The 24,369-nt window shown below is 45.3% G+C and overlaps 2 protein-coding genes across 2 annotated transcripts in view; one reads left to right on the top strand and one right to left on the bottom strand.

Annotated features, from left to right (window-relative positions):
* LOC126540380 (uncharacterized) overlaps positions 1-3,938 on the bottom strand; it is a 35,863-nt gene extending 31,925 nt beyond the window's left edge. Inside the window, exons 1-2 of the mRNA XM_050187180.3 lie at positions 3,714-3,938; positions 981-1,295 (exon numbers count right to left, since the gene is read on the bottom strand). Of these exons, the coding sequence (XP_050043137.1) occupies positions 981-1,256 (276 nt within the window). The 5' untranslated portion in view covers positions 1,257-1,295; positions 3,714-3,938. The remainder of the gene's footprint in view (positions 1-980; positions 1,296-3,713) is intronic.
* A 235-nt stretch (positions 3,939-4,173) lies between these two features.
* On the top strand, positions 4,174-22,790 carry TH1 (negative elongation factor complex member TH1). Its single transcript, XM_050187181.3, has 5 exons — positions 4,174-4,579; positions 6,169-6,393; positions 9,670-9,864; positions 13,288-13,938; positions 18,171-22,790. Exons 1-5 carry the CDS (start codon positions 4,289-4,291, stop codon positions 18,588-18,590), a joined length of 1,782 nt encoding a protein of 593 aa, XP_050043138.1. The 5' UTR covers positions 4,174-4,288; the 3' UTR covers positions 18,591-22,790.
* The last annotated feature ends 1,579 nt before the right edge of the window (positions 22,791-24,369 follow it).

Below are 24,369 nucleotides of genomic sequence, written 5' to 3'. Positions count from 1 at the left end.
GACAACGGGGAAAGGTACAATGTGCGACCAATAGCCCATTTGCAATGAAAGCAAGCTCAAAAAGTTCAAAATTACGTCTTGCTCTTCTCAATTTAAGTAGTTCAATGTTGTTAGTATGATGAGATCAGAACAAGAATCAGTGTGCTTAAATTCAGAACAGACAGGCCTGACACCTTGCTGAATCCTTTAGAATTTCTTGATGTCAAGTTTAGTTAAGGAAGTAGTAGAAGGATGTAAATAACCTCATAAGCAGTACCACCCAAGTCAGTTTTTCTTCTCTTCTTCCTTGGTATTTTCGTTCGTTCTCAGCTTTTCCTAAGCCACTGCACTGTTCTCTGTTTCGGTATTCCGAGACTAAAGATGCTGGATGTCAATAATTTGGACTGAATTTAATTGCAGATAGACATTAGCAGTTACACTGAGTATACAGTAAACAAGGAAAGAGAGTTCACATTAACGAATGCGGCTGAGCAAAGGCCTCGGGCAATCCATCGCTCCGATCAGGCACTTGGCGAGATCGTTCCGTTGTCTCTCATGTCTCAGAACACACTGCCCGCTCAACCCCAGTCGTGGGACCATGTGTCTGGGCTGCATAACTCACACCGGTGGTGGCTGCTGCTTGAACCATCCAAGCTGCCCGCGCCGCCTCGGCCCAAGCCAACCACTCCCCAAAGACTCCCTTCTCCATATGCCGCTACAGCAGCACGCTGCGCGATTTATGGCACTCGCCAGAACCAGTGTGCGATAACTCCTGCCACTCCCTTTTTTCCACAAACAGCGTCCACCTGCCACCTTCCCAAAGCAGGCGTTCTCTGGAAGCGGCCCGGGTGCAAGCCAACAGCACAACATTGCAATGCAACAGATGCACAAACACAGAGTGAGCCTCAGAGAAGACGATCAAACAAGCCCTTCAACAAAATAAAAAGAATGCATACACGAGTTTAACCAAAGTGAACATTCACAACGACCTGACAACCCACCTGGGAATCTTCAGGGAAGTCGCCGCCACCTCCCTCATCATAGTCATCGGCAAAGAAGTCGTGCAGGAACTCCGACCCAAAGGAGGCCGATGAGGATGATGCTGCCCCCACTCCGGCTGGTGGCTGCTGGTGCTGTAGCGCCTGACTGTTTTCAAGGACACGGTGCAGCAGCGGCCGCAGTGTCTCCATCTTTTGAGACAGCACAAGCAGCGATGACTCCAGGGCTTCCAGGCGGGTCTCCGTTGACGGAGAAGCAGCACGACGTTGCGTTGACATGGCAGTTCCTTTTTGTCCTCTAAGTTTGGGTGCCTTAAACTACAAAGTAGGAAATGCAAAAATGCCTCGTAAATGACACAGGAGTGTGCATTAACTGGCAGAACACCCAGCAGCATCACTTTACATAAGGCTGACCCTTAAATTCCAAGCCTGCAGCAAGTTACTGTAGTCAGACTTTATACCTGAAGTCCTTCATTTGCGGGTTGTTCTTTTTTAATTTGGAACGTTAAAATTGCCTGTTAATTTTAGGAAGGAAGACCAGGGTAGAATCTTGGTATTTGTTGACTTGTAGCCCAAAGTCAACAACATTCCTGGTAAATTTCCCAAACCGTTATACAGTTAAAGGTATCCTTTAGACAAATGCTTCACTTTAACAATCAAGATTACTCACAGGAACATACCGGATTTCTTTTTTAGACAATATAGAATTTTTGAAAATTGCCTATGGCAGGCAGCACAATTTCAGTATTTCAGCTGGATTACTCGAAGAGGTGGAATTTACTTGCATGAGAAATTGAAGTACATATTGGACTAATTAACAAAAATTCCTTCTTCAACTTTTTATTTGATTACCTTGTGAAACATATTGCAATTTGCAGATTGCATCTATCGAGTTCACAAAGTATAGTCACTTGGAACCAATTTTCAGGATGACAGCAGTTTCAAGGTATTCATACCCCAAGTGTGCAATGAAATAATTTGGCATTCCAGTTACTTTTGTGTTTCGATGCATAAAACAGCGGTTCGTTAAAAAAGTAAGTAGAATACAGCACTGCATTTTTACCGCAAGTTTCACAGTGCATATCTCAAAACACGTGCTATCCTTAGCATTCATTCAAAGTGGATATGCCTTGCAAACTCACAGGCTATAATCGCTAACTGCAATATGTGCCATAAAATATTTAAAAAAAAACAATTAGTAAATTCTTGTTAAATATTTTATTATGCATTTCAATTGCTCGTGCAAGTAATGTCCACTTATGAGTAATCCTACTTGAGGACTACAATTACGTTATCTGCCACAGGCGATTCTTTAAATTCTGTATGATCTAAAAAGAAAAAGAAACGCCCTACTGACAAGGAGAGCTGCTCACAGTTTATGTGGCAAACTTATGTGAATGTTTGTAGGAAGGCATCATTTGCCCTTTTTAAACAAACCTCAAACAAAACAAGTAAGAGGTATGCTTGACACTTGCTCAATTCGTTCTCTGCCCTTTCTTAATGAAAGAAAACCACACAGGCATGCTTTGGAAAAGGTAGGTTGCTTGTAATTACAAGCCCCTGTTAATGTACGTTATCCTTTGCATTTTGAGCGTTGTGTCAGTCATAGACATGTCAGGGCTTTGACCATACCTAACATCCTCCCAGCATAGCATACCAACCAACATTCGCAATGTAAGTGCTATCTAAACATAGTCAAATAAGTTCACGTGCTAGCTAGCATGTTGCCCAGAAGTGACAGCATGAACCAGAGAATGACAGAAGAGCCACACATATATAACACGTATTCTTACTTTGCTTAAACAAAACTGAAAATAGCAAACGACATCGAATGCAATTTTTTCTCCACAATGCGTCAGCTTTAGCTTCGGCCACCTGTTATGAAAGCAAAATAAATATGAGCACCAAGTCGAGCCACACAAAGAATGCATGCGCTAGATACGCTGCCGTCTACACCAGTTAGTTTTCAAATTGTTGCGGCAAGCACTGACTGGGCTACATTCTAATACACAAACTTCGTCAAAAGACAACCAGCGCCAGACTACTGGGGCATTGGCGCTCTTTGGCCATACCTGGCCCTTGCGCCAATAAAAACCAAACGTTCATTCACTACTGGGGCAAGCCAAAATGTAGAATATATACGATATATATATATAAACGATATATATCGTTTGCTCGACTTGACAGGGCTCTTCTACTATTCAGCGCGTGTTTGACATTGAATAATCAGCATGACAAAGAGCAGTACGCGATTGAAAATGTAGAAAACCGAAAGAAACGGCCGTGCTGGTACGCCAGAGACGCCGCACACCGTTTGCCCAAAATCGTACATGAAACCATTTACGACGCAAAATAACCAAAGTTCGTGAACGTAGTTTGCGTGAGTGGACAAATTTTAAGACAAGAGTAAAGCTTCGTCAAGGTTACTTTTCTCGTAAATATTAGCGAAAATTTTCGCCTATGCAAAAGTTCAGCGACTGTACAGGTGCAGTCGCAAAGTCATATTGGTGGGAAGTGTTAGCGAACATTTCTTACACCGGCTGGGTCGTGTTGCAATAAAGGGCCGGAGATGCTCGTGATTGCATTCAATCTTTTCTTGCGCAGCATGCCACGTGAATTACGGCGAAAGAAAAAAAAATGGCAAAGCTAGTGAGAAACTGTTTAGATAGCTGTACGAAGCTCACACAAATTGTCAAACGACGTGTGGAGCGTTCTGAAGAGCGCAAGTTCACTTACCAATGGTAAAGATGCGAGCACGACAGTGAATAACGAAAAGCAAATGCAAACGGGAGCACGTGAGCTTGTTACTTCCAGTAGATGAGTAGAATGGCCTGTAGTGAGTGACGGAGTACGTGTATATTTCACTCCCTCTTGAGCAAAACTACAAGGGCACGATCTGAGAAGAAAAAAAAGCTACAAACCAAAACCAGCCAAAACTGTCAGCTGTAAAGTGGAGAGCGCGAAATGTTCCCCACACTGTTGCCTGATGCCACTAGCACCAGGGTCAAAGCTGCTGTAAACACGCTTCTAAACATTTACATAGTACCAGGATTTTATTGAATATTTTAAAGCGCCTTTCTTCTGAAGGCTTTGCTTGTTGAAGCAAGAATAAATATGTAAATCACACCTACCGTGAAAGCCCGTACTGTTGATATAACCGTTGAAGGAAGCAGTCTGTAGCCCACTGTCAATCCTATTCAAGTCAGTTTAGAGTTGGCGTTTTGTTTAGCTTGATAGGTTGCTTCAGTAGCGTCAGAGGTTGAAGTCGAGCTTGTAAAGTGAACCTCTTGAGTACTCTGTCCCGATAGAAGATGGAGGAATTCGACGAAGAAAGGACATGGGAGGAAGGCGACGCCGATTCGCCTCTGGGTGAAGATCAGGAGGCTCTTGTCGAGGGAATTCAACAGGAATGCATAGAGAAGTTCAGCAGCCTGGACTTTATAATGGAGCCCGGCATCTTCGTCCAGCTGAAGCGCTACTTCCAGGCGGGGGGCAACCCGGAGCAAGTCGTCGACCTGCTGCTAGAAAACTACCAGGCGGTCGCCCAGACGGCTAACCTCCTGGCCGAATGGCTCATCATGGCAGGGATGAAGATCACCGAGGTAAAACTCAGCGCACCAGCTGCATTGTTGTTGACCAAGCTCAGCCTGTTGCGTTTGTGGGACGATGTGTTTCTGTGCATAGACATGAACTTTGACCGAACACCCCCGTTCCTAGTGACGCAATGTGACCAACCTGAAGAAGCGACAGCGATGACGTTTGAGCTCTTGTCACTTGACTTCTACGACAATGTTTAGAACTGGTTACTGTCATCTGGCCTGTGTCGAACACCGACTGTCCTGTCAGTGCCCTTATCATTCATTCCGCAATCGCACTCAGGGAATTAAACACGAACGTGTATAATCCGTCAAAGATGACTGGCAGCCAGTCGGGTCGCAACTGGCTCAGCTGTTTACTTGTTCGTTTCTCACCACAGAGCCGCCAGCAAGGAATCCGGGCTCGCTTGCTTGCTTTACCGCATACTAGAGCGATTTCGCTGTTGACGAATTGGTGTTTTCTTGTATATCGAAACATCGGCACGAATTGAAATGCGACGGTCAAGTACAACGCGCTTTGCGTTTCCACACCCGCAGCCCTTATGGCTCTATACTCGCTCCTTACTTTCACACGGGGTTCTGCGACTACAGCATGCTTAGAAAACCAGTTGTGCGCCGACTGTGCGTCATAGACTGAAGTAATCACTTGTAAGAGCTGTTCTGACATTTTGTTGCGATAGCAGTTTACAGAGGACTGAGGCGCATTCGCGCTGCCGTTGTGCTGTCACGGTAGCAACGTGCAGGGCGTTTAGCTGCAAAAGCGACAGTCAAATGGACACACTGTCCCTCCACTGCAGGCATGAGCATTGTGCACACAACACATTAGCATTCCTGCTGAGCGCCTGTGTGCATACCACATCGTGGCACACTGGTCTGCGACAGTAAACTTAAAGCTAAGTCTTATGCTTTCTTATCTCAAACACCAATGAGATGCGATGGCTGCAACGCTGTTGGCAGCACTCTTCACCGCGCCAGCGTTCCGGGACCCCTTCAGCGCAACACTAAACCTTGCTATCACTTTAAATGCGTCACCTATGGCCGAAACTGGCTTTCAAGGCGAAAGCTTTACTGGCCGCGAATTTGCGATTTCGCCATGGCAGTGCCCCGAGGAGGCACATGACGTCACACCGCGTTCCTCGTCGTTGCGCTCGCTTCGCCAGCTGCTTCACATGCCAGATAACGTGTCGGAGGATTGAAAAGAAGAGCTCGCGTGCGCCACAACTACAGTTGAGGTGGCAGTATGGACGGCGACAATTCTGATAAGCAGGAGGAGGCCTGGAATCGACATTGGAATGAACGAGATGAAGAGGAAACGAATCGCCCAGGAAACAGACAAACAGCGCGCCTAACGACTGGCTAAACGCCGCAACATAGCTAGACAACCAGACTAACCTGGACTTGCAATCAAGATTAACCAAGGCTAACCATGCTATGCCTTAGCTTTTGCTAAGTATATCGTGGCATAGCCGAGCTAAGCCACTGCCAATTTTTTTTTTTAGTTCTAATTTCAATTTATTCGTGTAGTACAACAGAGATGTAGTGAGGTCCATTTCTGCTCACACCATCTCACTTTTTATTTATCCTTCCTGATACAGGTTCAGGGCCTGGTAGAAGACCACCTGAAGCAGATGATCCTGAAGCACTTTGACCCCAAGAAGGCGGACTCCATCTTCAACGATGAGGGTGAAACGCCCGCCTGGCTGACGGAGATGATTGAACACCCCACGTGGCGCTCGCTCATTTACAAGCTGGCCGAGGAGTACCCCGACTGCCTCATGCTCAACTTCACAATCAAGCTCATCTCCGATGCTGGATTTCAGGTAGGGGCATGACCCCAGAGGTTGAAAAAAAAAGTACATGGTTAAGTTTCACATTTACAGGAATGGTACATCTGAGTGGTTGCTACCGTGCTCCAACTCGGTTTGCAACCCTTTCAAGATTAGAGCCACAGAAAGTCCACCACAGCCAAATGTTCAGCTACTCCCAAAGCAATTAAAGGAGCCACATGACGAGAATATTCTGTTAGATCTTGGTCATGCTCCCACCTCGAAGGCGAGAATGCCTCCGAGTGCTCTGAGCTAAAGCACGGCGCTCTGAACGAACCTGCCAAATAAGTTCTGAAACGATATCAACCAGCCAAATGTAAACCACACAGTGAGAGCACTCGAAAGCGACCAGTTGAACGTAACATTAGGAAACAACAGAACAAATATGCTAATTTCCTTGTTCTCTGTAAGAAGGCCATTGTTTAGACAAAGCAAGACAGTGCGTAGTAGAAGCAATAGGAGGGAAAGTGATAGTTTTGTTGTACCATGTTGCCACGAACTAGGAAGGACAGGATCAACAGCCCATCTTCTGGCTGAGTTGATGTCGCACGTATCGTACATGTATTCGTACATGTGTTGGTGCGTTTACACATTTGTGCTTTCTTTCTTCTTACACTGCTTGATTTCAATACCTTCAGCCAATGTGTTCTGAAGCACTTCTCAAAATTCCAATGCAATACCCTCTTCCTCTTTACTGGAGACAGCAAAAAAGCCATCGTGGTAGTGGAAATGTTGGCTGGCCAGATATATATTTTTTTTGTCTTGTTCATTTTACCCAGCCAAGAAGGGCAATTGCAGTGGAGTGTTGTGCATATAAGAGTCAGTCCGCCAGTGTATAAATGGTGAAACAAATCGGTGAGATAACGGAAGGCATAAAGCACACTATAGTGACCATATTACTAGTCTTTCCTGTCACACAGCTGAGCAGCAACACCACAGGCGAATGCGGATACCGAATGCTTCACTGATAAGGAAGGCCAGTGTAAATGACTTTTCCAGTTAAACCACTGGCTTTGTTTCTCTTGAACCTCACACCAACAGGGCATTTGGCCATGCATTTCATTTTAATGCATTCTTTGCATGCAGTACTTGCCTATTTCAATCTCAATAAATAGCAAGTATGCAGTCATCTTTAGTGATGCCTGAACTGTAAAGTAATTTCCACAATGTAAAGAAAATGTGAAACTCCTTCCACAGAGAAGACAAAATGCAGGGGCAGTTCTATGCCTTTAGTGACAGATGGCTTCACTGTTCTTTAGATTGGAAAAAAGAAAAGTGGTTTTGCTAGTCCAACATTGTCGCAATCTAAAGGCACTTCTTATTCATTCTGGATGGAACCTCTTTAAACAAAGTCCAACACCAAGATACGTTTGTTATATTTGATATTTGCTATAAGGACCTATTTATTACAACCTGATATCGGTGAGAAGCATTTCAGACTTAGTTACTTCAGCTCACGTATATGATTATCTGATAATTTCTTCTATCTGTTTTGACTGCAATTAACGCAAAACAATACACACCACCAAATTCCACCTCTGTTCAAAATGTGAGCATGAAATAGTAGTCTTTGCGTGTGTGTGTGTGTGTGTGTGTGTGTGTGTGTGTGCATGTGTGCGTGTGTGTCTGTGTGCGTGCGCATGTGTGTGTGTGCAAAACAATGAGCACATTTGCTTTTGATCAAAGTTAGTCTTTTAGATTAGCTAGCTTCCTGTTGTTTTCATTTTTTTTGTTCACCTCTCTCTTACACTCTAAAAAAAGTTTGCACCCTTTGGGGTGTATATCTGCCACACAACAATAATCGTCATCTGCCTTGATGCGTTTCCTTTCTTGAAAACGCCACGCCCGCTACTTTCCTGTCGGAAATGCTATGTCATGCTGATAACGCGCATGCCGTTTGTTACTGGAAAGTACCGGGCTCGCAGCGTTAAAGAAAGGAAACGCATCAAGGCAGATGACGATTATTGTTGTGTGCCAGACATACACCCCAAAGGGTGCAAACTTATTTTAGAGTGTATGGAGGTTCGTGACGAAGTAACTTGAGTGCTCATGTTGCTATTGGGCAATAAAACCACTAAATGCTTAAAGCATGCTCAGTTACTAGTGGAAATCCTGTGACTAGAAACAATTTTGAAAGATTTATCCTCAGTGCCTGCCATGAAATATGCATTCGTGTTCCAGAAGGTTTTAACTTGTCGTGGGCAAGAAAGGCATGGTGGGAAAATTATAAGCAGAACGCCCGTGCATTTCACCTCAAGTGTCAAGGTGGATATTCTGGAACTTGTTGAAACGTCTGCCCTTACCAAAATTAACAGGCTAGTGTGTGCTTACTATGTAACTAACCAGATGTAATTGATAATTGTCATACAGTTTCTAATGTCGGCCAATACAAACAATGTGTTTAAAGAAAAAAAACTTTTTATATCAGCTGCACTGTTTGTAAGAACTCGCTAAGCCTTTTGCAGTGCTGATCCCCAGTAAATTTCGACCTATGTTGACATCCTGGCAAATAGTTATTTTGTGTTTACCACTGGCACATTATCACACTTAGATCTTGTATATCAAGCACACTTTGCAGTAGTGTAATTCGTATGTTAATGCATTTAATATAACTACATAATTCGTTTGTCTGGTAGAAAATGAAACCTGCTGGCGTTGTAGACCAGGCATTTAAACTGGTGTCACCAGTTATTTAACTGGATTGGCGACACCTGGAATTTTTCGTTCTTTTTCTCACTTTCTTGACATCATCTATCAGTGCTCATCCACTGATCTGGGTAAGTTCAAAATTGTTAAATGACAGGTTTGGAAATACCGGTGATTATTCTATTCTGGATTGATTGTGAATATTCAACACTACACTAGGCTGCGAAATGTTTTTTCTGTGTACCATTTGAGCATTAAACGGCATAAATAAACCAGAGGTAATGTTTTTATGGTACTGTGAAAATGAGCACTCGGGTCACATTCTTTGTGCACATCCAGGGTTATCCACTGCTAGGGAAAACACATGATAAATATGTAAGCACCCACAGCAACTTACCCATGATTTGAAGACCTGAAGATTAATCTTTCATCATTAATTACCAGCCAGCCAGATTTTGTCAGCCACATTTTTTTTTTCGCTCTCGCTCTCTCTAAAGCAAAAGAAGTGGTAAAATTGTATCTGCTTGTACACCTATCAAGTTTCTCCCCTAAGTATCGACAGCCCTACGCGTTTGTTCACTTGTATTTTCCTTTTTGACAAGCATCTCTGCGGTCTCTGTGCAGGCTGAAATCACATCCATCTCAACAGCATCGCAACAGCTGGAGGTGTTCTCGCGTGTGCTTCGAGCGGCCACGGACAACTTCCTCGAGGGTGGCGAGGAGCGCATGAGCCAAAATCTGTCCGAGCTGACACGCATGGTTTGCCATGGCGAGCACACCTATTTGTACAGCCAGTCCGTGCTGCACACGCTCGCACAGGTGGGTGCAGCCTCCCTGGTGCAAATTTTGCAGGGTGCAGAAGAGGCTGCCTCGTGCAATGAGCAAAAAGAATGCTACGAGGGGCCCTATTTCTTGTTCATAATTGACATTCCTGTGTTAATTGATTGCATACTTGCTGACTCTCCCTAATTTTCCTTAAATTTCATGAATTTGGGTTCACTCTATGAATATACGATGGTTGCATCATGCTTTATGAAAGATAAATTCTGTTCGCAAAAAAATTTCACTTGTCGGTCTCTGAACCTTCCTCTACAAGTCTTCTAGATTTGAAGGGATGCAAGAAGGGTACAAACCTAGAGTAAGTTTGTGCAGAAAGGCAGGCTAAATCAGCGACACCAAATTTGCTGAAGAAGTCAGTATTTGCTGGGCAATGTTTGTTGCTGCATATGTGCTGTGTCTAAATATAAGTCACCTTTATTAAAGTGCATATGTGTCCCTAAATTGCTGTGTTGAGGGCAAGCTATTCAAGAAAATGCATGCTGTCCGCCACACCGCCTTCTCAGCATCGTGTCTGCTGGATTTTACAAATTTTGAAGTTCCTATGTTGGCAGGTATGTTAAAATTAACTGAAATATAGAAATAATGATGACAACGGAGATGAATGTGGTAGCAAAGACAACTCGTCGCCGGTAGGAGCTGAACTAACAACATCTGCCTGACATGCGCAACACTTTACCAACTAAACTATTGCAGCAGTTGTAACTCTCTCCATTTTTCTTGGGTATTTGTGTACATATATTAAAGGGACACTAAAGGTTACTATTAAGTCAACGTGGACTGTTGAAATACCATCACAGAAACCTCGAAACGCTTGTTTCGTGCCAAGGAGAGACTTATTTTAAGAGAAAATGCGTTCTGAAGCGTCCGCGTACCTCTAGCGCAGTTCAAATCGCCCGCCCTCCGATCGAGGAGTACTGACATCATGGTCTCATAGTGACGTTGCGCCATCGGTGAGTAGAACAGCGTCCGCAGACGGCGCTACGGCTTTCCTGCGCAAAACGCAAGCGCACGGCCAGAAACAGAGCCAAGACAGAGCCGACAGCAGAGCGAAAGCGGGAGTATGGTGGCTAGCGGAAAGAGAAACGAATTACGTCCCACGGCACACGGAGAGTCCATTTTCGTTAAACTGTAGGCTGCAGCGAGCTCGCAGCGTGGTCGGCGTGGTCTGTGAGAAGTGACGAGCCTTTTCGCACTCGCAACAGGGCATAAAAGAGTGCGAATCGACGCAAAATTCGGCCTAGAAACGTGCTTCGCCACAGCCAGGGCTCAATACGACCCAAGCTGGCACAAACCAGATGTCGTTTCCCGCACTGCCACCAGGCGCCGCTACTATACCTCAAACTCCAGTGCAAGACGCCCAGAAGCTGGTACTTTATTCTATGACGCAAACTTCGACGCTCGTCGCAATGGACCCTGACACCGACAGATTGGCTCGCGATGGTGGGCTCAACTTCAGCGATTTGAGCACCGGCGAGCGCGACCTGCTGCTGAGGGCTCGCACTGCCGGCGTCGTTGCGTACTACGACGGCGGCCTCGACACCGGCTCTCCAGAGCGGGAAAGCAACGAGGGCTTCCCACGACATCACATGGACGTGGCATTCTCGCTGCTTGTTCCAAATGAAAGTTTCGCGAGCCAGCAGAACCCTCACAGCACGACGCGATAACGAAACTACTGAAACTCCAAAGTGTGCGCGGCGCAGAGTCGAGCGCGCAGAGTCGAGCGAAAACGAAACCTTTCGAACACCCATATTACTGAAGGGTAACGTCAAAATGTTATTTTTCTTAGAATCGAATAGACGTAGACAAGTAGCATTTTTTTCCGTCTTATAATCGAATGAAATGATATTTTTAATACGAGTAGTTGAGTATTAGTAACACAAATTATGAGGAGTGCTTTCGTCATTGGGCTAGTACCGGAATGTCGCTGGGGGGTCTCAAATCGTGTCATGCATTTACCTCAATTTCTCGGTTACTAAAGCTCTGTTCGCGATTACATTGACGCCTTAGACGTTCTAGAACATTGCTCTACCACTTTAACTTGAGTTTTTGGTAACCTTTAGTGTCCCTTTAAGCGTAGCTTTGGGGATGTTAGCCAGTACAACTCAAAACTGCAGCTTTGCTTATAGAACATTCTTTCAACCACAGACATAATGTAGTAAGTGATGTTGATGCAGGTTCTTATTTAGTTATTGTTGCGGGTCACTGATGCATGACCTCACAGCACCTAAACAAGGACAAAATCATTTTGTTAGCACTGGCACACAAGACATTTAGTGCTCACAAGAAACCAGAAGTAGCTAACAGACATTTAAAGCAGTTAACAGCGCAATATGTATCAAAAGGACATTAACAGAATGCTAGAATACCAAACAGCACAAAACAACGGACTGCGAAGCCTGCGGCTCAGTCTAATGAAGAATATTTCATCATTGAATGATAGGCGGGCAAGGTGATGAGGCTCAGCGACAATCTGGTGATGGATGGCTTGATGTAGAAGCCAGCTGAGGAGATGCAGGCGTCACAGGGGAAACCTTGAGGATAAAGCAGCTGGAGACTGGGACGTCCTGGCCAGGCAGCTGCATGCAAGCTCAGGGCCATAGCTCGACCGCTCACGTTATGCCTACAGGTGCAGGCATCCAGTCCTCGAGGCAGAATTCCGTCGCCTGGTGAAGTCGCAAAGGGAACGAACAGGTTTACCCAGTTGGCTTGGCCCTGATGGCTCGGGTCTGGAATTCTATGGCTTATTTTCAGCTCCCGGTCCAGTGGCCAACCTTCTTCCTGCGCCGCTTCCTGGAACTCTGCCTGCATTCTACAATGCGCTTCGCGATTTTGTCCTCCTCATAGCTTCATGTTTTTCGACAATTAGTTCTTTGGAACTTCTTATCTTTTCCAATTCGTTGATCAGAGCTTCGAGGACTTCCATAGTTGGCTCCTTTCCTTCTATATTTGTTTCTTGTGCCACGTTATCTTTTGCTTGGAGCTCTTCATCATCATCATCTTTTCCGAAAGAGGTGCACGTGCGTCCGCACATGCAGTCTTGGTTATTCACTTTTCTTTTATTCACTGCATCATTATTAACCTCAGTCTCGTGCACTTCATTCATTGCAGTGATCTTAGTAGCAAGCAACTGGCCAATAAGAAGAATTTGGAGAAGCAAGGGGGCATGATTTCTTGCTAGATTTCTCACTAGTAACAACTATATACTATGACGCCAACAGACAATGAAGCCAAGGAAAGCATAGCTGAAATTTAACTCTCTTTTTACTTTTTTCTTTTTCCAAGCTTTTCCTATTGCACATTCTCTTATGGGAGGTTGAGCCGAGAGTGAAGTTTTGTAATTGTCACCTGAGCCCATCACATTTTTCCTTCCTGTTTCTGTCCCCTTACTATACCTGGTCGCAGGAGCCCCGTGGTGGTTCCAACGTGAAGCGGCTCGCGCAAGAGATCAGTCGGTATGCACAGCGCACGGGCCATGACCCAACACCTATCACAATGGCACTGAACGGTGCCGCAGCCTACCCACGGGCCTGCCAGGCCTTGTCGGCCATGCTGTCGCGTGATGCACTGAACCCGGCTGACGTGACAGTGCTGCACAAGATGTACCAGGCACCCGACCCGCCACCTGTCGAGCTGCTGCGCGAGCCGCACTTCTTGGACCTGCTACTGGATGCGCTGTTCCGGCCAGGCTCACGACTCAACCCAGAGCATCGGCCGAAGTACGTGTACCTGCTCGCCTATGCGGGAAGCGTGTACGAGACGCGTCGCAAGGGGGTGCGCAAGTCCCTGAATCGGGACGAGCTGCGTGCCACGCAGCAGGCAGTGGAGAAAGTGCACATGCTGTGCCAGGAGCGCCGTGGCTCGTCAGAGCTGGTGCCCGAGCTGGGGCCTCTGTTCCAGGCAATGCGCTACCCCGTGGTGGCCCTGGGAGTGGTGCACTGGGTGGAGCACACCGTGTCTGACTCCTCCTACTTCAAGCTGAGCACCGAGCACACGCCGCTGCACCTGGCATTGCTCGACGAGGTGGTTGTCTGCCATACCACCCTGCACCAGAAGGTGAGACCTCTCCTCCTCGATGTAACATACTGCTTACATAATACAGTCAACGAACGATTATTCGGACATGCTTGATTATTTGGACAGCCCCACAGCACTGCCACTAGCCCCATAGACTTAATGTATAAGGGCGACTGAAATGTTGGACACCGTGCAGCACATTGTGTGAGAATTCAGACTCCGACTGCACAATTCTGTGCTAATATGGCCACTAAGTCAAGCAAAATAGCGATATTTTCATTTTTATACTTCATTTCATACATCAGGTGCAATGCCGTGGAGGCTAGAGATACTTTTTTCAGCGGCTGTGTTCGCACTTAGAAATAGTTCGGTGTTTCCTGACCCAATTTTTGCAAAAAAATTTCTTTATGTAAGCTCAGTTCCGAATGAAAAAGAAAAGTATTTACCCTTAAAAACAATCGATGTACTTAGGCGGCTGCTAACATGTTGTTTTAAATCAATTTGCTTTTCGTTATTTTTTAATTGCAGCCCGTCGCGGCAGCCTCACGTGCGTGGTTGCGCGAGCAAACGCCGCTAGCGCGCAGCGAAGCATAGACGGAAACGCGCGGAGTGATACATTTTGGTGACCGGACTTCTTGCATAGCTTCCACAGCATTGCACCTGATGTATTTAACGGAGTATAGATGCCACCGGCACTCGGTGAAACCGAAACTAGCGAAGCCTAGTCAATCTAGCTGTCACCAATGGGGGTTTGGTGCATGCATTGATTGTACTTATGGCTATATGCAGCCACAGCATGACAATGGTTAAGATAGAGGCCACGATTTTGTAGTTTCTTTTTTTCACTCGGTTCTATGCCACTCTTATCATCCATTGCTCATGGCCGGCTGATCCTGCTGATAACGCGTGTGGAGCATTGCTCCAATCACTGACAAAAGGCAAAAAGCTTGAAAAAGGAATAACATAAAAGGCACTGCTAGAAAATTGTGGCCATGAAATGTCTAGGCCAAAAGCAAGCATATGAGGTCGCAGCAACATGTGTTAACAAACTTGTGACATATTCTTGGGCGAACACTTTCGAAACAAACTTTCATTTTTGTAATAGTTCACATGACTAGCACTGGACATATACATGAGTAGGTGGCAGCATTTCCACACTGTGATAAGATAGCATGCTTGGCCAAGAATGGTGCGGCTTGTAGACGCCAACGTGCCTTGCGCTACAGTCACACAAAATTTAAGGTCACGAATAGTCACACGAAATCTTTGAAAGCGACGATTCGAGAATATGGCACACCTCTTTTGGCCATTTGTGAAATAAAGTCGCCTATTTTGGGGCAAATCCACTAATTCGGGCTTTTGATAATTTGGCTGTTTTACTGGTTTCCGTCGAGTCCACATTATTGGTTGTCGACTGCACTCTATGTTGAGGTATAGAGTGTTGGTTTTTCACACCAGTTTTGTCTAGTTTCCCAGCCAGAGAAGGCCTTGCTAGTTTAGTGGCCTGTTTCCAATGTATTGTAACCATTAGAAATCAGCAAAATATATATATATATATATAAAAGAAGCATACATCGTCAACTGAGAAGTGGACAAAAATTTAGTTCAGTTGTTCTTTACTGTTAGGCCTGTGTGGTAGTTACCATTGTCTAGTAAAAGGAGAGGGGGGAGCTGTAGTGCAGGCAATTCATGGAGAGAGGCTTAGCCTTGCTTGCATTTCTGCCAGCAACTATTCTGCCTATGTGCATCTCTACTTATAATAAAGCTGTCACTGCATCACTTGGCCATCATCTGTTGTACCTGCAAATTTTCTAATTTCATCCCCCCACATAACTTTCTGCATCCTCGACTACACTTCTCTCCCCTTGGCACCCATCATGTGGCTTAATGGACCACCGGTTATCTGCCCTATGCATTACATGGCCTATTACATGGTCCAGCTCTATTTTTTTCTCTTAATGTCAACTAGAATATCAACTAGCCCCTTTGCTTTCTGATCCACAGTGTTCTCTTTTTGTCTCTTCATGTTACACCTAACATTTTTTCTTCCATCTCTCGTTTTGCAATCCTTAACTCTTTGCCTACTGCGCCCATTGGGTATGGTTAGCCCTCTAACAATGGTTTCAAATGCCGCTTTCGAAGCCTTCCACGCCATTCACGGACACACTGCGCCATCTGACGTATGGTAAGAGAAGTAAACTTTCGTTTCTTATAGAGGTTTCTTTTCTTTTTTTTTCCCCACTTAGCAGCAAATTTTTAATCGGCTCTGGAGAGGCGCACACAATCGCTTATCGGAGTTGAAAGCGAAAATGGCTACCTCCAGAAGTGGCATGCACGCTCCAAAACATCGCAGATCTTGTGATAATTCTGCATCTGTGGCTGATTTTATCAATGGCTCAAGCAACAGCTAGTGAGAAGATGCTGCATTTTCATCTGACTGATTCTGTGAGTGATGACGACAGAAATCAACTCGGAACTTGAGGATGCACTGCTAGTTTGTGCCCCTCCACCAACTGAAGCCATTCAACACCAGCCAGCTAAAATGGAGACATACCGAAACTGCAAGAAATGTTATGACAGCAAACGCAGCAGAAAACAAGAGATTACTGCAAGACTTGCAACATTCCCCGATGTTTCACATCGAGGAACTTCTTTGCTGCATGGCATGCCCAACTGCAGAGCTTCCGAAAAAAGTTTTGTAGCGCAAGTTGCTTTCAGGGCAAATGTTTGATTTCTTTGCAGATAGTGGCTATTAAATATCAAAACATTTCATATATTTTAAAAAATTCCATTTCTTTTTTTCCATCATACGTAACTTTATGGTTTTGTTTGATTTATTTGTGTTTGGCAATTTCTATGTTAAAGCAAAAGCTTTACTGGCCGCGAACTTGCGATTGCGCCGTGGCCGTGCTCCGAGGAGGCACATGACGTCACACCGCGTTCCTACACCGCGTTCCTCGTCGTTGCGCTCGCCTCCGCTCGCTTCGCCAGCTGCGTCTCATGCCTGATGACATGTTGGAGGATTGAAAAAGAGAGCTCGCGTGCGCCGTAACCACAGTTGAGGCGACAGTATGGACAGCAACAATTCTGATAAGCAGGAGAAGGCCTGGAATCGACATCAGAACAAGATGAAGAGGAAACGAATCACCCAGGAAACAGACGAACAGCTCGCCGAACGACTGGCTAAACGCCGTAACATAGCTAGACAACCAGACTAACCTGGACTTGCAATCAAGATTAATAACCAGGGCTAACCATGCCATCCCTTAGCTTTCGCTACGTATATCCTGGCACAGCCGAGCTAAGCCACTGCCAATTTTTTTATGACATAAGTCTCATTAATAAAGTTCTATGCCTGAAAAGTGGATTCATTCTACTTTGCTTTCATGTACTGCATAAAATTTTGAGTGCCACAGTTCCTTTATCAAAAAAAAATCTAGTGTAACCTACAAAATATGCCCATTTCCCCACGGTAGGGAAAGGGTTAGTTTGTGCTCAAACTTCTTTGTTAACTTCCAAGTTTCTGCCCCATGCGTAAGTACTGGTAGAATGCAATGATTGTGCACTTTTCTTTTCAACAGTAGTGGAAAGCTCTTGCTCATCATTTGGTAATGCTTTCCCTATGCCCTCCAACCCATTTTTCTCCTCTGTAAGTTTCCTTCTCATGATCATGGTCCTCTGCGAGTAATTGGCCTAGATAAACGTGCTCCTGCACCAATTCTAGAGGCTGACTGCTGATCATGAATTCTCATGTGACTGTAGTGAAGTGTAATGCTCTCTCCAAAAGTGATTTAGAATATTGCCCCCAGTTTAGCCATAATTTTCAATTTTCTGCAGACATATTGCCAACAGGAACCAACAGCATTCTTGCGCACTTTCCCAGGCAGGCCAAACCAACTCGCCCTACCATGTGCAGGCAGGTTGACTCAGCCTGACCTTAACCGCAACTGGCTATTATTGAACGTAAGCATGACCAGCAGGTTTCATCCCAACAAGCCAACTCGACCTACTTTCATTGCGTTCATGTAAATGCCCTGACTGGCAGAGTTGCAACTAGAAGGCAGGAAATTAACACGGCTGCATGTATTGTACATCCAGCACACAGATTTCACCTTTCTCCATTTTCTGCCAACAACATTTCACAACAAGGCTGGCGTGTGCCTAAGTAGTGTGGAGAAAAAGCCGGTTTGCATATTTTTATTTATAATCAAGCAAATTCATCCGCAAGCCATTGTGTCAACCTGCTGGTGGCCATCGCCTTACACTTGCAGGTGCTCGACCTTCTGGTACGACTCTTTGAATCCCCACCGCACGAGGAGCTCGACGTGCTGGTTCAGCTGGAGCGACGCAAGATGCTCTTAGACCGCATGGTGCACCTGCTGAGTCGCGGGTGCGTCGTGCCAGTCGTCAGTTACGTCCGGGCCTGCTGGGAGCGGCAGGACACGGACGTGTCTCTCATCCGTTACTTTGTCACTGAGGTGCTGGATGTCATCGCACCCCCGTACACGCCCGAGTTCGTCCAGCTGTTCCTGCCCCTGGCGGAGAGCGAGGAGATCACGGGTGGCCTGCGCGGTGCGGCCGCGACTGCAGAAAGCAGCGGCGCCTCTGGCGGAGGAGGTGGCAGCGGTGAGGGAGACGCAGTCTCCGAGTTTGTGGTGCATTGCAAGGCAAACTACATTGTCATGAGCTGAGCAGTGCTGTTCTTTCGTGCATGTATTTCGTTTCCCCTTCAGAGATGGCATGGTGGCTTTCCTGCAATGTGTCGCTGCAGAGAACGTGGCACCCAGGACGTTGTTGGAATCTCAGTTGTGAGCGCAGTTCATGAGGTTTTTGCGCATGCAGCCAGTGTGTACTATCGGAAATTATTTTCCATGCGCTCGCCAACATCCTCACGCTTAGTGCTGACATTGATAGAGGGTCTTCGTGCCATGTTTAGGGCAGTGGTACTTTGCCAGAGAGCCAACATTGCACTTTTAAAAGAGTGTGCATATATTCAGTGGCAGTAAGCTGTCTCTGTCCTGCTGCCTTTTTCTGTGATGACTGCGACACAGGCAGTGTTGCACAGTAGGGAAGGGACTGTTCCCCTGTAAAGGAATGGAGGCACAGTTTCTTAGTCGAGTTCCCCGTTTCCCCATCTTTTCATCAGGTTTATGTATATACATGTTTGTCTTTAGCTGGTGTTTTAGCTAAGGCATCTGAAAGTCCTTAAAGATAAAGGAGTCTATATATTCGAGTGATCTTTTAAAGCGGAGCTGTTAAGGAAATTCCGTGACAGTTTTTGTGTACACGTGTGGTCGGCATTGAATGAGAGCCTGAAAACAGCCAGCATTGCAGCCTGTATTGGAAATTGCAGCGTAGCATGAGACCGTAGCGGCCATATGACCAGGGCATCAGTGACAACACGCAGCCAAATGCCGACATTGAGGATGAATTGTCACTAAGAACAGCCAGCAATGCTGATCCGAAGCGACTGTATAACCAGGGGGTCGGGATGTGCTTCCAGACGCTGGCATCACGTATTGCAGAAAGTATAGATGCTTGGATATAGTGTAGCATTTGAAAAGGCTTTAGTATAGTGAAAGAATTGCACCAGATATAGTGATACACTTGAAAGTCTTGGATAGGCTTAAGTCAATGCCAAATCAGACCTCTAGGACTTCCGAAAGGTGCGAGAAGTCCCTTATACAGGCTTGCTGTCTTTGATGTACGAACTACTCAGATTTGCGTAAATCTGTGAAAGGTTTTGTGTTATGGATGTGTCTAACTACAGTGACAACTCTTAATTATGCATCAATTTACCCATTTGAGGTGCTCATTAACAAGATCTTTGGTTAACCTTTTATTTAGGGTGGGTATGCAGCCTGTAGGAGCATCTGAGGTGCTTGCATGATGAGAACAAGGTAATGCTCCTCTGAATGTTTCCGGGCTGGTATACCAAGTGAGCATACTTTGCCTGACAAGGAAAAGCATGCTTTGCAACAGCGCAAGATACTGGTCTACTAGCAGTGGCACCACACACATCACCGCATGGTAGCTGTGCTCTTGATGTGTTCAGTCTTGGTTTGGCATGTCAGACATCCATGACTACACGGCGGCAATTAGTAGAATTATTGTCTTCAGTCTAAAAACTATTATGGGATACTCAGAAGGCATCCTGCACTGAACTGTACAAAGATGCGAGGAGAACAGGCAGCCTGTAAGTTTTACATTGTGAAAGACAGCATAGCTATTCTTATTTCCATGGCTCCTGCCACAGCCTAAAACTGAGGCTAGCAGTATGTGTAAATAAAGAATAAAGTTTTAAAAAAGTCCACTATTGTGATTTTGTTAATCCGTGGCTCAATTGGGAAAGTTGAGGCGTTTTAAATTGTTTTCCACTGCAATTATGGCCATCTCATAAAGATAACTCAAATATCTCAACTCGTCTATCTCTAACCTTTCATGGAAGAGTGTTGCGTACAAGAAACAAGCAAAAAAAATGAGTTTTGGTTTTGAGTATGGTGTTTCTGGCTAAGTAACACTGAATGATGAGCAGCAAGCATCATTGGTTAGTTTAGAGTGGGAACATAGGATGACGAAGTTTGGCGCATGAAGCCTTCTTTTGAAAGCACAGTCAGAGGAGATAGCCCGACACAATATCCCCGGCTACAGTGATATATTGCAAGTATTGTAGAAGAAATGCCATGTGCACCTCTGTTTCATATTCCAAGAGAACTGTCTGTGCAACTTCCACATGGGTCCATAGGTGGTTTGGGGCAAAGCCTACAGGCATCAAACCTGTTACTGAAAACGTTTCCCCCAAATGTCTCTTTTCGTTAAATGTCCTTACTTTGTGTATTTCGCACATTTCAATGAAAAACAAACATTTTCTTCCGGTATTTTTTATGCCTTATCATTAAAGGGTCAAGGATTTCTGAACCCTTAGTTAAAACACCTGGCATGTACTTGAGTTATTTTCACGAAAGGAAATTCATTGTTTGCACCTGCTAGTTGCTGGCATCATTGACTGTGATTTATGTTGGTTATTCAGTTTGCAAGAGTCCTAGATGTCCTCAAACAGCTAGCCCAAAGTTTTTAAGCTTTGTCAGGGCCTACATTTTAACCTGATGAATGGCACCTAGAGCTGAAATGTACATATGCTATGAAGTGGGCTTGATGAAGTACAGTCAAACCTCGATATATCGAACAGCTTGTTGATAGCGAAATAGTTCGATATAGCCAGAATTCCATATATAAAATCACCTAAAAAACACGTAAAAAACTTCTGCATATCAATCAATGAACCAAGGACTAACTGAACCAATGAACCAACTTCTGTAAATCAATCAATGAACCAGTGGCGCCGCGCACCATTGGCCTAGGCCACGCCGACTTCGTCAGCCGCGCGAAGTCAGGGCGGCCTCGGCCAAACGCGCGCAGTGCAGCCGAACGCGCGCTCCGAACAATGATCCCCGATAGCACCCCAATCGTGGCGCAGGTAATACACACTTGAAGCTTCACACAAAGTATTCATTTATTTGATTGAAGGTACTGTAGCAGTGTAGCCTGCTTTTTATTGGCAGCCGCATGCTTAAACACGGTGCCCTCTTCAACTTTGTCAAAACGATCCACAAACGATTGGCCGGCTATTGCGCCGCAGTAGCAGCATAGAAGGGCCAAAGCAGCTACAGCCTCAGTTGAAGTCGGGAGCGGGGCAACATCAGCACTTGCGGGATCAACCTTGGCAGCGTCTTCGTTTGGCCTCTACTTCTACTGCGATCTCCCAGTCCGTTAATGAAAGCATTTTGAAACACTGTCAACAACAAAGTTTAAAGTGGCGTCTTCCAAGGCGTGTAGAGTGAGCCCAGCGAGCATGCGCTGTCGCTCACCTTTGTGGATGCAAACCAGCAGTCCTCGCGAGTTGCGGCAGGTGCAGAGTGCGGCACTAAGGTGGAGTCAGTGCGGCACTGAGGTGGAGTCAGTGCGGCAAATGCAGTGCATCTATGAGTGCGTCGTTGACGTTGTCGAACTAGACAAGCCAGCACGATCGCAGCAGCGGGAACGCTATTGTGCCACTGCTATCTTTGAGGGTGTTGCGCGAAAGCTCATCGTCTGTCAAAAGAGCCCGTGTGGTCTGGGGTGGCGGAGTTAGGCATATCCATTTTACGTCCGACCCCATTAGAAATAAAAAATAAAAGTGCATGTGATTTTCCAGGTGATATAGAAAGTGTTCAATATACTGTATGCATGTTCGAGATATCGAGGTTTGACTGTACATGATAGACCTTTTTGATCACTGTAAGAAGGAATTCAAAGCGCCATTGCTGTTGTTGCACACTTTAACCTTTGTTGTACTTGGATGTTTTAGCAAAAGCTGATGCTTGTTTACAGGCAGCTGATGTACAGCCAGATTGCCATGCCGGTGTTGTTTCAGAGATGTTTTACTGAGAAGGCACTGTTTAGAGCACCTTCATGTTTCGATGTCATGCAACCAACGTTCTGTTATGCACCTTGATTTGTTTTCTCTCTCTACATATATGTTTTTCGGTTTTTTTTTTGGTACCAAAACATACACTTGTGTACTGCTTCCAGAGTTAGCACTATGCTCAAGGTTCATCATTTCCCAGCTAATGTGTTCTGTCACATGAACAATGGGATGTGGGCTACACAAATGTAGGCGACAGTTTGTCGTGTAGCTTGCTGACTCGCAAAGCAAGCTACCTTGTCTTAATTTTGGTGGAACAGCAATTCTACATGTTTTTTCCGTCGCATCACACCACAATTCTTTTCTTTTTCTTACTTTTGTACATACAAGTGGCACCATTCAAGATCTGTTACGAGTGTTAGTCCAAACATTGCTGTTGTTCAAAGGTCATTGTAGTCATTGTAAATAAAATTTCATATAAAACACACTGCCATTTGTCTCTCAGTTTGAATGCTAGCAACCCACCTCAATGGCACAGTGGCTATGGCTTTCTGCTGCTAAGCATGAGGTTGTGAGTTCTATATCCAGCCGCGGCGGCCGCATTTCGATGGGGATGAAATCCGAGAACATCATTGTACTACTTAAATTTAAGTGCACCTTGAAAAACCCCAGGCGGTCAAAATTAACCTGAAGCCCTTCACTATGGCATCTCTCACAGCCCCAGTGTTGCTTTGGGACATTAAGCCCCACGAATGAATCAAGTAATCAATCAATGCTAGGAGAAATCTGCCTAAATCTGTATCCATCATGCTTGGTGTTTAACTGGTGTTATTAAAGATCTAACATTTATGCTTGACATGGCTGCTGCCATGGTGAAATATCACCAAGGGGTGCAGCCTTTATCGAAATGTTCTCCCCTTTATGAAAAGAAACAAATCCCATCTTTGCCTGCCTGACCACAGCATACACAATGCGCAGTCGCCTTTACGTAACACTTGCACTGTTTAAAAGCCACAGATAGTATTATGCCTAAGGGCAACCTCCCGGGAAAAGAGAAAGCCCTTGTTCCACCCTGTGAAAGTGGATGTACAGTGAAGCTGTTGGCAACACCAGGCAAGCACAACCAACGATGAATGACGTTACACAACCACCACCACCACAAGCAACATATGTTGCACGCACTCGCATGTGCAAAAGTGCAGCACATATCCTCGTTATTCTAGGCTAAATGAACGAACTGATTGAATGTTTAAAAGTAAGTTGCATCAGAAAATGCATAAAGTACGACTTATACACAAGCTGCAGACATGATAACTTCCGATTGTTATTCGAATATATGAGAAAACAAATCTGTTATGCAGAAACTGAACGATAAAGCCCTTTTCCAGCTGCCCTTTGAGGTTTGTCCAAGTGGTTGCGGCTGCTAGGTGAAGATACCATTAGCACAGCATACATCTTCATTCTTACAGAGCCTCTGCCTAGCGCAAGTGCGTTGTTGAACTAATTGAATTGCTCAAACTAAAATGCATCAGAAAATTCGTAAAGTATGACTTACACACAGCCTGCAGACATGATAGCATTGCATCGTAATTCAAATATACGAGAAAATATGGTTCTGTTATGCGGAAACTCGAACACAAAGCCTTCCAGCTGCAGTTTTCTTTTGGGTAAGCACACCACGAAAAATCCCGACCGATTAGAGGGTAACAGCTTCACTGTAAAGCATAGCTAGGAAGGGGAGCTCTCCTCTTCGCTTTCCAGAGCTTCCTAGTGCCAGGCATTGAACAGGCACGACAAGACAGCTAGGACTGGGCACCATTCACGCTGCCAGGGGTTTTGTTTCTTCTGACAAAGGCTGTACACTTATTTCAACCCATTAGTATTAGCACTACAAGTTCCGAAGGGTGTCGGTATGGCGACAACATAGAAAAGCCGAGTCACTTTAGCTTACGCTAAGCGGATGACGGCGAAAGCCTGTGTGGCTCACGAGACATTTATTAAATTACTTGACATTCTCATTCAAATGCATTGTTACCTACCAGAGGTTGTGGGTTCAAATGCCTTAA

Source organism: Dermacentor andersoni, chromosome 2 (assembly GCF_023375885.2).
Source record: "Dermacentor andersoni chromosome 2, qqDerAnde1_hic_scaffold, whole genome shotgun sequence".
NCBI lineage: Eukaryota > Metazoa > Arthropoda > Arachnida > Ixodida > Ixodidae > Dermacentor > Dermacentor andersoni.
Note: the sequence above shows the minus strand (reverse complement) of the source record. Positions and strands in the feature narration are given on the sequence as shown.

What these genes read in the sequence shown, in the direction of transcription:
- TH1 (XM_050187181.3), top strand. Translation starts at nt 4,289, where the DNA reads ATGGAGGAATTCGACGAAGAAAGGACATGGGAGGAAGGCGACGCCGAT. An exon ending in TCTCCGATGCTGGATTTCAG is followed by an intron (nt 6,394 to 9,669) that starts GTAGGGGCATGA and finishes GTCTCTGTGCAG; the next exon opens with GCTGAAATCACATCCATCTC. An exon ending in TGCTGCACACGCTCGCACAG is followed by an intron (nt 9,865 to 13,287) that starts GTGGGTGCAGCC and finishes ACCTGGTCGCAG; the next exon opens with GAGCCCCGTGGTGGTTCCAA.